Here is a 13201-nt window from a genome sequence, read left to right as displayed (position 1 = left end):
ACTGTGACTCACAAGGGAAAAGGACAGATGTGGTCCTTGTACAAATAAAAATCCTCCTTCTCCTCCTCCTTCCCTTCTTCTTTCGTCTTTCCTTTCTTCTTCTTCTTTCTGCCTCCTCCTCTTTTCTTCTTCAATTGTAGGAGATGTGGAATTTAGCTCACCTAATTTTAAAAGAAAGATGTAGAGGGAGAAAGAAGATATGGTGAAAGGAACAGAAATAGAAAAGAGCCTTATTTATGGGGCGGCGCCTGTGGCTCAGTTGGTAAGGCGCCATCCCCATTTACTGAGGGTGGCGGGTTCAAACCCAGCCCCGGCCAAACTGCAACCAAAAAATAGCCGGGTGTTGTGGCGGGCGCCTGTAGTCCCAGCTACTCGGGAGGCTGAGGCAAGAGAATCGCTTAAGCCCAGGAGTTGGAGGTTGCTGTGAGCTGTGTGAGGCCACGGCACTCTACTGAGGGCCATAAAGTGAGACTCTGTCTCTACAAAAAAAAAAAAAGAAAATTTAAAGTTATTTATTTCTGATTTCTTAAATTTGAAATTCTAAAAGTAACTCATATCAATGCATTAGAAAATTTGGGAAATTTGTCAAAAATAGGTATGGTTATGAAATAATGAGACAGATTTGTGCCTCCAACCACATCTGAAGGCAGTATATTTTAAGCTGCTACAAAGGACTATCACACAGTTTCTAATCTCAAAGAGTGAATAGATTAGAATAAAAAGAAAAAAATCTTAGGTTGTGTCAAAACACCAGTTATATCTCTCGCCACGAAATCATGCATTCCTCCATCCTCTTCAGTATCTCAAAGTTCTTTCTGAACACAGAGAGGTAAGAGCTCATTTATTAGTCATTCTGCAGAGAAAATTATAGAATATGCTAAGAGGTGCAGTAGAAACCAGTTAGGCCAATCTTATTTATTTATATTAGCTCTTTCTATTATAGGCAATAGATTGCTTAAGCAGAAGGTAGAGGTACTGGGTCTTTTTTTCCCGTAAGTTTTAAGGGAATTTTTCTTTAATTTGTTTACTTATTTTTTTATTTCAGATTAATATTAGGGCACATAGGATTAGTCTGCATTGTTTGCATCTGTTAGGTAAAGTCCAAGTTATAGTTGAGCTTTTCACCCAGGAGGTATGCTGAATAACCCCACATTACACCTAACAGGTGAAAGCTTACCAACCCCTCTGACCTTGAATTGAAATATGTTTTTCTCTTGTGTGGGTGTGTAGTTGTTCATCCACTAGTTTCATATTAATAGTGAGTAGGTTGGATTCTTGCTTTTCCATTCTTAATGATAATTTACTTCGGAGGATGTTCTCCAACTCTTTCCAGGTAAATACAAAAGATGTAAATCCTCCATCTTTCTTTATGGCTGAATAGTATTCCATGACATACACATACCGTGGTTTATTAATCCATTCATGGGCTGATAGGCACATCTTGGCGATTGTGAATTGAGCTGCTATAAACATTCTAGTGCAAATGTCCTTATGGTAAAATGATTTTTTTTTTCCATTCATTCTACTAGATACCTAGTCATGGGATTATGGGATCAAATGAAAGGTCGACTTTTTGTAATTCCAACAATAGTGTGTAAGTGTTGTCTTTTCTTCTCACCCGCACCAGCATCTGTGGCTTGGGACTTTGTGATGTGGGCTATTCTCACTGAGGGTAGGCAATATCTCAAGGTGGTTTTGATTTACATTTCTGATAATTAGGTATGATGAGGATTTTTTCATGGTTTTTGTTTTTTGGCCACTGATCTGTCTTCTTGGGAGAAGGTTCTGTTCTGTCTCTTGTCCAGTGATAAATGGGGTTGTTTGCTCTTGTTGATTAGTTTGAATTCCCCATAGCTTCTGCTTTTTAGCCCTCTGTTAGATTCATAACATGCAAATATCTTCTCCCATTCTGAAAGTTGTCTGTTTTCTTCACTTGTGTGTTCTTAGCTGTATAGAAGCTTTTTATCTTGATTAGGTCTCATATTTAATTTTGGTGTTGCTGCAATTGCCAATGGGGTCACCTTCATAAAACCTGTCCCCAGAAGGTACTGGTTCTTTGAATGTAATTGGCTTATGTAATCTAGGAGCAGCTTGGTGCTCAGACTTCAGTTTCTAAATGCTACTTACTGTATAAATGAAAATAAGACCTGCTAAGGGGAATAGCTGGTTCCAGAACTAGACCAGGGAAAACATGAAATGGGCTTTGGACAACTTGATGTAAGAAATCAAGAAAAAGATTAATGAAATCGTGTCAAAAGGTCACAAAAACCAGCTTGAAGGGACCCCGAGGGGTCAAATTTGGGACAGTATGAACATAAAAAAAATGATAGCAATTGATAATGACACAGAAAAGGGGGGGGGCAGAGGGTAGAGGAAGGAAGATTCTTTTGTGCATAGCAATACCTGCTAATAAGTACAGAAGAAATGGTGAAATCACTATTTTATAATCTCCAATGGAACAATTGAAGCAAAGATGATTAAGAGATGCTAAAGTCATTGTGAAAAATTACTGGGTAGTAGGACAGCCACGTGGTGCCAAACTGCTTTCTGGGTTACTTCCTGATATGAAGGGAGACATGTATCTTTATAATAAAGAGGTATGGCAGTGACGGTCTTCACTGAGTGATGGGGTTTAGCATGCATCATTAATAATAATGGAACAACCTAACATTCGTATTTTCTGATGTGATGAAATATGAAGTTCACAGCATGAAGTTCTTTTGTCAAAACTGTTTAATTTGCATCTAGACTTAACTTTTAGTTCACAGGAAATACAAATGATGGAAGAAGAAGTTTGATGATACCATGAGGCAACAATTAGATAAACGCAGCATGGGGGTCATTTTATAGGACCACCAGTGTACTCTTCAAAAGGTGAATGTTATTAAGAAAGAAAAATATGGCAGCGGGATTTTTAGATTAAAAGATGCTACAAAGATGAAACAATGAAATGCAATGGGTAAAAATTGATGGGGTCTTAGATTAAGGAGAAAACAGTATAGAAAGTAGGCAATTGAGGGCATTTCAATATGGAATGGATATTAGATAATATGAAATTGTTACTTAGCCGTAATAACAATATTGTTGTTATGTAGGAAAATGTCCTGTTCCTAGGAGATGGATGCTGAGTTACGGTATTTTAGGCGTGAAGGGCTGTGTGTGTGACTTCCTTTCAAATAGTTCATCAAAATAAATTTTATAAATAAAGGGTTTGTACACAAAAGCATGTATGGCACTGTGCTATGATCGTTGCATAGGTGAGTGTTGCATTATTCTTTAAACTTTTTAATTCCGAAATTAAAAACAAAACAAAACAAAACTGAAAAAAGAAAAAAAAAATCAATATGGAAGAAAACAAAGCAAAAGTTTTAGAATGGCAGGTAGGCTGGCCGGCCCAGCCCCCTTTCTCCATCCCTGAAGTGCTCCTGTGCGTGCACAAAGCACCTGTGGGCGTTGAGCAACGTGCACGCCCAGTGTTATTAGCCATGTTTTGGAGCACCAAGAAAACCTCCTGAGAAATTTACTCGCAAACCTTGAGCCAGAGGCTTGTCTTACTCATTTGTAGCATTTCCGGGCTCTATAACATTGCAGGAATTTGAAAACTGTTGACTAAAGAAATACATAAATCAAGAGCGTGACCAGAGACTTTCAAATTCAGCAAATATTTGTTGAATTTCATAGATGTGAAGGGGCGGGTAAGGTAAAGATTGATTCCAGAAGAAAGGGGAAGAAAGCCTGTTTTAAAATCACTTCTCTGCATGCAGTAACGTCTATATTTCATACTGTTTTAACTTTCAGGGATAATACTTTTCTGATTTAATCAAAGCTGTTTAGTGGACGCCTTCTGCAGTTTCCCTACACATGGGGACAATTTGAGTTTGGTGAGATACTTTCAGAGGGTGGCATGTGCAATTACGCTTTGTTTCGTGGTGTGCTATGAGTTGGGCACTTAATTATGTAAAAAATATTGCAAGAGAGCAGTTGTGTAATCCCCAAGAGAGTAATTATTATCTGTCTTGGCAGAATGCAAGGCTTTTAATCTGTAAATAAGCAATTCTATGTGGAAGAGCTACATGCAGAGTGAGTCTGTGTCTTAAAGGTCTCTTATGAATTTTTTACTGGGAGAGCAGCCACAGCGTTCGCTGGTTGGCTATTGTCTTTGTGTTTCAAAGGGTTTATGATCCTTCCCTTGTGGTTTTATCCCCTCTTGAAATATTTAAACCTCTAAGAATGATTCCCATAAAGGGTAAATGTGTCTATGTTAAGCTGATGAAAAATCTGAGTATTTCAAATGTAGAAGAGGTAAAATGTGCTTTCTGCAAATTAAAAACAAACCAGAATTAAAAACAACAAAATAAAACATCGAGAGTACTTTTTTTTTAAAAAGTAAAGATACAGTAATTAGCTGGTATATTGCTTGCTTTTGGAGTTTAGTAAGTTCTTTTCCTATTTTTTAAAACAACTGATATGTAATAAGCCACATTTATTTCAAGTTTTGACCTCCATGTATGTATAAAAATGTGTGCCCTTGGTATGTGTGTTTTTTGTTTAGGACGATCTGAGTCTTTTGGATACTGTAAGCAAATTCTGACTTCTTAAAAGTTGCCCAGAGTCCTTTCCTGCCCTCTGTCCTTTCCCTGCCTTCCTTCTGTTCGTGTGGACGAGCTGACGGTTCTCTCCATCAGGGACAGCTTCTGCACGTGAACACCTTATTTCTCTCCCCTTTGCCTACTCAAGGGTTTCATTCGGGAGACTGTCTTTCTCTCCTAGATGACCAAATTCCCCCCATCTACCAAGTTCATTAAAATAGAAACGTGTTGTAACATAACATCTTCCACTATTTCTTAAAAACTCTTTCTTTGCCTCTATTTCTCTGTTCTCCTTTGCACCCAAACTCAAGAGTCTATATTGTTTTCACTTCCTCTTTTTGTCTGGAGAACCTGCTCCAAGCAGCCCTTCACACCAATCCTCCACGCAAAATCTGCTTTTGTCCAGGTCTCCATGACTGTCACACTGCCAGAGTCCAGGGACAGCCCGTGGTCTGAATCTTATATGACCACCTGCAGCATCAGACCTTGTTCATCACTCCTTTCATCTGGAGCCACTTTATTTATTTGGCTTGGGGAAAAACACCCTCTTTGGTTTTCCTCCTCCCTCTCTGGTCTGTCCTACTCAGATTCCTGTGAGCTCCTTCTCCTTTCTGGTTCTTTTTCGGTTTCCTGACCCCAGGTCCTCTCCTTTCCTCTGCTGTCTCCCAAAGTCACCTCAGCCAGTGTTGCGGTTAAATGTTTTCTGTACTCTGAAGACTCGCTTTATGTCTGAAGCACACTTGTTCTCTGGACTCCAGACCGTACCCTCAGCTGCCTGCCCTGTTTCCCACTGGATGACTTCCAGCTATCTCAGATTTAGCACGACCAAGGTTTGACCACAATCTGGTCTTCCCATAGTGGTCTCTCACCTACAGTGGCCTGGCTTTTCCATAGTCTGGTTTTCCTGCCTCCACCCTTGCTCCAGCCCTCTTCAATCTATACTCAACACAGCGGCTGCCATTTAAGAGAGCCATTTAAATTGTCCGAGGACGTCCATGCTGTTGCTACCCAGAGGGCCCCCATCTCCGTTGCCGCATGAAGGAACCAGGCGTGACACGGGTTAGAAGGACCAGCTTGTAGGAGGCGGGCTAACCTTGAATATAGGGTAGCCCCGAGCAACCTCCGCAGTAGCCTTTTAGTGAGACGTGCATGACAGGTGAGGGGAGTGTTAGACAATGACTGTGTGCCTAAGGATCGCCATGGGCTGGGCTCTTTCTCTGTAAGGAGCACCTGCAGACGAATCGCCTAAGGGTCCGTTCCCCAGCTGCAAATCATCTTGCTCAGAGCTCGTCTGGCTCTCGGAGTCCTCTACACCATGCTCTGGTGTGAGGCCTCCCGTGACTTCCCTGCCAGCGGCTCTTCCCCCTCTGACCCCACTGCCTCTCTCGCTCTTCCCCTGTCTCCCTGACGCTCACTCTGCTCCAGTGGTCTTGGCCTCTTTCTCAGATACTCTCAGATGCTCCTGTGGGCCTCCTGCAGGCGGCTTCTTTAGTGTGGGCTACTCTGCCTTACAGTTCTGCTTGGCTCATGCCTTAGCACCTCAGATCCTGGTTCCCCCCGTCCTCTTCTCAGGGAGACCATCTTAAGCACTCCCCACCAGGCCCCCTAAATAAAGCCTGAGTCCTCCTCCTGGCTTTATTTTCTCCACTGTATTTACTACCATATGAAAATACAAGTATTTCCTTTTTGTGTTCGTTGGTTCATTTGGTCTTGTTTGTCTTCCTGAATAAGAATGTAAGTTTCGGGTGGCGCCTGTGGCTCAGTGAGCAGGGCGCCAGCCCATATACTGAGGGTGGTGGGTTCAAACCCAGCCCCAGCCAAACTGCAACAAAAATATAGCCGGGCGTTGTGGCGGGCGCCTGTAGTCCCAGCTACTTGGGAGGCTGAGGCAGGAGAATCGCAGAAGCCCAAGAGCTGGAGGTTGCTGTGAGTCCTGTGACGTCATGGCACTCTACCGAGGGAGGTAAAGTGAGACTCTGTCTCTACAAAAAAAAAAAAAGAATGTAAGTTTCATGAGAGTAGAAATTTTGTCTGCCTTGTTCCCAGCTGTGTCGCCTGTGCCGAAGAGAGGCTGGACGCTCCAACAGTGCTGCTGAATGAGTAACTGAGAAGCAGCTTCTAAAGCTGGATGATGTTTCCTCAGCACTTTTATGGCAGTCTGGGTCTGATGGGGACAGACAGCTCTCGGAATAATTCACTTTATACTGATAGCTTTTTTTTTCCATTCTGCAGTTTCTCTGTTTGAAGAACATAAGAACATTCCTCACAGCCTGTTGCGAGACGTTTGGAATGAGGAAAAGTGAACTCTTTGAGGCGTTTGACCTGTTTGATGTTCGTGACTTTGGGAAGGTAATTACATTTTAGTTTTTATATTAGTTTTCATTGGAGAACATTTTATCAAATTGTTTCAAATCTTGAAGTAGGGCGCATAAGTGGTCTATGCACCTGTATAGTAAAATTTCACACGTACCGTACTGTGGCTTAGCAAAAACAACACACACAAAGCAACAGCAAAAAACAACAGTAGCAAGTTTCCAAATGAGATTATAATTATTTGCAATTTCGGAGTATAAGGGAATCTTTTATGCAGAGGTGATTTTTCTGGCTGTCACCTCAGAGGTTAGGGTTACTATTATTCATCCTTGAGATAGTTCACTGGGCCCTTGTGGCGAAGGAGCGGTTTTCTTTCCTGCCGGTCTACTCTGTATCTGAAAGTTACTGAAGTTTTTTGGAAGTTGAGAATGTTCTGTCACCTTTTTCCCCATTTTAACATTTGAGTGGGTGACTTGGAGAGGACATGAATCATTGAAATGTTTGCGATTATTAAATAATTCCCATTGCTTGGATTTCAGCACATATTTGTTGGATTTTAGTGATGTTTTTCACGTAGAAATTTTAAAAAATTTTGCTGTTACTAAGTGTATGCTAAACACATGTCTGTTAGGTGAAAGAAATGATTATTTTAAAAGTTATGGTCATATTAAGTGAACGTACATAAAGTTAAACCTCTTACAAGTAAGTAGCCATAAAAAAATCAGGACTTAAGGTGACGATACTTTAGCTCCTGGTGACATAATGACATTATGAAAATACATAAGGAAAAAATAAATGATACTGAGAAGTTTGCCCTTTTTTTTCTAGTTCAAGTTCTAGAGCAGGCGTCCTCAAACTTTTTAAACACGGGGCCAATTCACTGTCCCTCAGACTATTGGAGGGCTGGACTATAGTTTAAAAAAAAAAAAAAACTATGAACAAATTCCTATGCACACTGCACATATCTTATTTTGAAAAAACAAAATGGGAACAAATACAATTCACACCACCACATGTGGCCCGTGGGCCGTAGTTTGACGACCCCTGTGCTAGAGTCTCATCAGAAGGGTGGCTAGATTGGCCTGCTTGGTAATGGGAATAAATAACACAAACTTGTGATAGGAACCTAAGGGATTTGGTCCCATATCACAGTCCGTAGTGGGAAGCTACACGGCTTGGGGAGGGAGAAGGCCCGGGCCCTGTCTCTGCCTGGCAGAGACTCACTCTGATCTTCTGGACGTCACCAGTCTGCTCAGGCATGAGACTTCTAGCTTGGAAAGCTGTGTGAGAGGAAATGGGTGAAAGAAGGTGGTTTCTCAGATGGCTTTTGTCACTGACAAGCTATGATTTAACTGTTGAAGCCCCAAAAGTGAAGGAGGATAAAATATGATAATAAATATGAGGAACTGAATGCCAAGCTCATGGAAGGCAATGGTAGCACATTTCTCTGTGGCCATGAACTGCAGCCATAAAGACAAAGATACAGGGAGTAGAGACCCTGGTAAGGTGGACCCTTCTCTGAGATATTCCTGTTTTTGCTCTTCTTGGATTGTTCCTCCTACTTTTTCCACCCCCTTAACATCCCCCCCCGCCCTTTTTTTGTTTGTTTGTTTTTGTGAAACATTGTCTCATTCTGTTGCCTGGGCATCATCATAGCTCACAGCAACTTCAAACTCCTGGGCTCAATCAATCCTTCTCACTCAGCCTCCAGAGTAGCTGGGACTACAGGCCTCTGCTACTATTCCTGGCTATTGTTTCTATTTTTTTGTAGAGACAAGGTCTCACTCTTTCTTGGGCTGGCCTTGAACACCTTGGATCAAGGGATCCTCACCTCAGCCTTACAAAGTGCTGAGATTACAGGTGTGAGCCACCACCCTTGGCTCTCCCCCACTTTTAAGTCTTTGGTTTTTCTTTCTTCTGACCTCTCTTTTGGGGAAATGAAAAATGAAAAAGAATTGGGGAAGTTAAAAAACAGATGAAGTCTTGATTTTTGAAAACTCATTATGGAGCTATTCATTTTTTCATTCAGCTTTACAAGAAATGGTAAGATTGGGAAATTATATGATTTGGGATCAAGATTGCGAAATTATATGAATACTTTAAAAATGCCTGGCTTTGTTCTAGTGGGAATAACATTGCATACTAGATTGGTTATGGAAGCTTTGTAGGAGACCGGGGTTATAAAAAAATGAATGTAAATGAGTTAACTGTGTGCTTCTCAGGGATAAATGTATTTCTGGCTGCTTAAGATCTTTTGGTTATGGTAAATCTGAAACAGTTAATCTTAAGACGGCATTTGAGAACTTGAACCTATGTTTGCTATTATAAGTTCATTTACATTTTTGCTACTACAAAGATTTGCTGTTGCAGCTATCTCTTTAGAGCCATATTTGACTTACAGAAACCACTGTAAGTTAAAGAATAGATGATACTACTCCATAATAGTATCCATACTATTAGTAAAGTTAAAGAATAGATGATACTACTCCATAATATGCCAGTACTATTAGTATTAAACATTATCTATTCTAAGGGAAACCACCAACACCACCACTTACTGAACATTTACAATGGGTCTTTTCAATCTTCATATTATTTTTAAAATTATCATAACAGCCTTATGGGATGGGTACTGTTATTTTCACCACACATGTGAGAAAATCGCACCCCAGATCATATATCTAAAAGAAGTTGGAGCAATGTTTGGAACCTAGATCTGGCTGGCTCCCCACCACTGTGCCTGGTGCAGACATTCACATGGCACGTAACACACGCTGTGCTGATGCAGGCTTCACCTCAGTCCCAGTGTGTGGGCAATCTTAAGGTCTCCATTTACACACCCTCGCTTGTGAGTGGGGGAATTGGAATAATTCATGCAGCTTAAAAATTTTAAGTTGAAAGACTATGGAGTGTTAATTCAGAGACGATAATTTCTGGCATTGTGAGTATGTGTTTTAATAGTATGTGGGCAGGTTATTTTCCTCCATTCCTTGGGATTTAATTAAATTTTCACTTGAAAAACCATCTGTGTGTTCTTCTGTCTGCCTCAGTTCAGGCAAAGGGTGAATCTGGAATTCAGGTAATCGTGGCACCTTTTTGCCTAGGAATGTATTAATTGTGATAACCGTACCTAATGTTTTTACAGCATTTTGGCATTTTCAGCATGCTTAATATTCCTCACCTCATTTGATTCTTACAATAATCTTGCAAAAAAATTCTTCAGATGAGGCAACCAAAAGATGGAGAGGTTAGAGAGTGATTTTCAGGTCTCGTTGCCTGGGGTGGGAGTAGGATTTGGAGCTCAGGACTCTTGACGCTTCAGCTGTTTGCTTTTCTCGTCTGTTCTCTATATTTTGGGACTCAGTGTTGTGTACATGGTCAGGGAAAAGGATGAACTCATGGGAGAGAACCAAAAGAATTTTAAATTAAAAAACGTAAATGATCTGTCACTTGGGATCTAATTTTATTAATACTTTAGAAAGAAAGGAAAGATTGAGGATACTATGTGGGTCTGTAGTGTAATGGTGGTTAAAGATTATAAGTCTGGGGCAGAGCACAGTGGTTCATCCACTTTGGGAGGCCAAGAAAGGAGGATTGCTGGAGGCCAGGAGTTTGAGACCTGCCTGAGAAAGAGGGAGACCCTGTCGCTACAAAAAGTATAAAAATTATCTGGCTGTAGTGGCAGACAACCTGTAGTCCCAGTTACTCAGGAGGCTGAGGCAGGACGATCACTTGAACTTAGGAGTTTGAGGTTGCTGTGAGCTATGATGACATCACTGCACTGTAATCTGGATGACACAGCAAGACCCTGTCTTACAAAACAAAAACTAAAACACAAGTTAATTTCTCTAAATAGGTCAGTGTTTCACAGACTCCTGTCTATACATATGCAGGCTGTTTTTAGCTACACCCTCATCCCTGTTTGGATTGTGGTATATTCTGCTCTCTATTCTTTGTCCAAATTTTCCCTTGGTTTTGGGTTCAGGAAATCTATTGTTAATTTTAGGCTTAATATGGATATGTTTGTTGTTGGAAAATCCTGAGAAAAAATGTTAATCACAAATGAAAGGTAATTTTCCTTTTACCATATGGTCAAGAATGTACATTTTGGGCACTTGAAAGGGCTTGTGATATTTTGCCTTTCAGTGTTACCTTTGATTTCTAGTATTGAACTCTTTACTCAATGTTAATTCACTTCAATTTAAATTCAACCAACATCTGTCAGAGCGTGGTGGCTCATGCCTTTACTCCCAGCACTCTAGATGGATTGCTTGAGCTCAGGAGTTCAAGACCAGCCTGAATAAGAGCAAGACCTCATCTCTAGTAAATGTAGAAAAAACTAGCCAGGTGTAGTATTGTGTGCCTGTAGTCTCAGATACTAGGGAGGCTGAGGTAGGAGGATCTCTTGAGCTCCAGAGTTTGAGGTTGCTGTGAGCTATGATGCCATCACTCTACCCAGGGTGATACAGTAAGACTGTCTCAAAAAATAATTCCCCCCAAATGAAAACCCTCAAACTCAACTAATATCAACAAAAAGTAGAATCATTTGGAACATTTTCTGTAACCCCGTTTCTTCATTCACAAAGTCTGAGAAATGAGCTCAGTAACTTGAATTCATTTAGGAGCTAGCAAAGCCTTTGAGGTTAAATCTTTAGGGTTGCTAAATACTGAAAAATTTCCTGAAAGAAATGGAGTCCTTGTTTAAGATTGCTGAGGTGTGGGGAGTGTGGATGCCTTTTTAAGAGCCCTGTAGCTCCTCTCTGAATTGTGTTTATGTTCTGAAAAAACCATTGACTTTCTTTAAAAAAAAAAAAACAAAAAAAGAAACATTTTCTGGCTTTCTGGCAACAAAAGTAAGTAGAATCTTAGACACAGCTGGGGGCCTCACCAGGGGCAAATTCACAGCCTGCGGAGCCAGTTGTGTCCATTTTCTTGACCCTCTAAAGCAGAGACAAACAATCTTCCAAACCTCAAGATCTATGATATTCCTTAAGTCGATGGGAAGGAAAAGAGGCCTGTACTTCTGTTTAGTTATTCATATGCTACAAAACGGAGGTTCTGGGACACTATCTTCTTATCTCCTCCTCAACATATAATAGAAGGTGGGGAGGCTAAAAAATGGTCTCTGAGTTGCATGGAACTTGAACCATAAAAGAAAACTTACCTATCTATACACCTGAAATCATCTGCCTGGTAAAACACAGTAAATCACTCAGATTTGTCTTACTCTTGGTTGAGAGAACTAATAAAAACTGACTTAAAGAAGAAAAAGGGAAGAATTCATTGGCCCATGTCACATGAAGTTGTTAGGCTCATCCTCAGCTCTTTTCCCTCTGAACTGGGTCCATTTGGAAACTCCACATGGTATCCAGATGGCTGTGGCTCCTCCTACACACTTCCACATCAGGAGGAAAGGAAAACAAAACTGCCCCTGTAAACATATCAGCCCATCATACTGGTCACAACTGACTCCCCCTATCCCCGAACTCATCACTAGAACCAAATGCATGGGTTAGAATAATTAAATAAACTATGGAAACTTATGGACTGAGAAAAGGGTGCTTATTCAAAAGAGATCTAAGGCCAAAGAAGGAGGGAGAAACCATAGCTATGTATAATAAAACAGTTTAGTGCTATATACCGTTAGAAATAACAAAATTATTATAGCCCAAGGATATGGGGGTAAAAGCGACTTAAAGAGCAATCTACTCATTCATTCACAGATGAATAAAGATTACAGATACTCATTGATTTGAACAAAATGGTACAAGAACTGAGTACGTTCTGCAGGATTCTGTGTGACCTCAGAGTTGTCACTTGACCTTTTTGATCCTTAGTGTCTTTGTCTATAAATGTGATAATAATTACTACCATTCAAAATCATTGAAAAATAGGGTTCCTTTATATAACTTTTGTCTGATTTCTGGTTCAATTAATAATTGAAAATGAATTTAGATCCTGTCTGGAACCAGTAGTTTGGGTATACATAGATTATTCAGAGTTCTGGATATAGATATATATAAGTCAAAAAAAGGATTCTAGTATTGCTTTCTTGAAATTCAGTTTATTTGGTTTGATTCTTTCTGGCTCAGATTAGTAAGAAAATGTACACATTTTCACACATGTGGTTACTTATACATTATATTTTCCTTGGCTTTATGGTAAGAAAGTTTCATTTGCCTTTTTGCATAGGGATTTTAGTTCAGAGATCTGCAGTAAAACTTTCATTGAAGGTGGTTGTTGCCTGTTGAGCCCATTAAGTGCCCTCGCTCCCCGCACTTCCCTCATATAAACCAAAT

At 40.4% G+C, this 13201-nt stretch overlaps 1 protein-coding gene across 3 annotated transcripts in view; it reads left to right on the top strand.

Annotated features, from left to right (window-relative positions):
- VAV3 (vav guanine nucleotide exchange factor 3) overlaps positions 1–13201 on the top strand; it is a 427744-nt gene that overhangs the window by 106624 nt on the left and 307919 nt on the right. For all 3 annotated transcript variants that reach the window (XR_008380216.1, XM_053591975.1, XM_053591974.1), the window contains exon 2: positions 6822–6938. Coding sequence is in view for 2 of the 3 variants with exons in the window: in XM_053591975.1 (XP_053447950.1) it covers positions 6822–6938 (117 nt within the window). In the remaining variant the exon portion in view is untranslated. The remainder of the gene's footprint in view (positions 1–6821; positions 6939–13201) is intronic.

Source organism: Nycticebus coucang, chromosome 5 (assembly GCF_027406575.1).
Source record: "Nycticebus coucang isolate mNycCou1 chromosome 5, mNycCou1.pri, whole genome shotgun sequence".
Lineage (NCBI taxonomy): Eukaryota > Metazoa > Chordata > Mammalia > Primates > Lorisidae > Nycticebus > Nycticebus coucang.
Note: the sequence above shows the minus strand (reverse complement) of the source record. Positions and strands in the feature narration are given on the sequence as shown.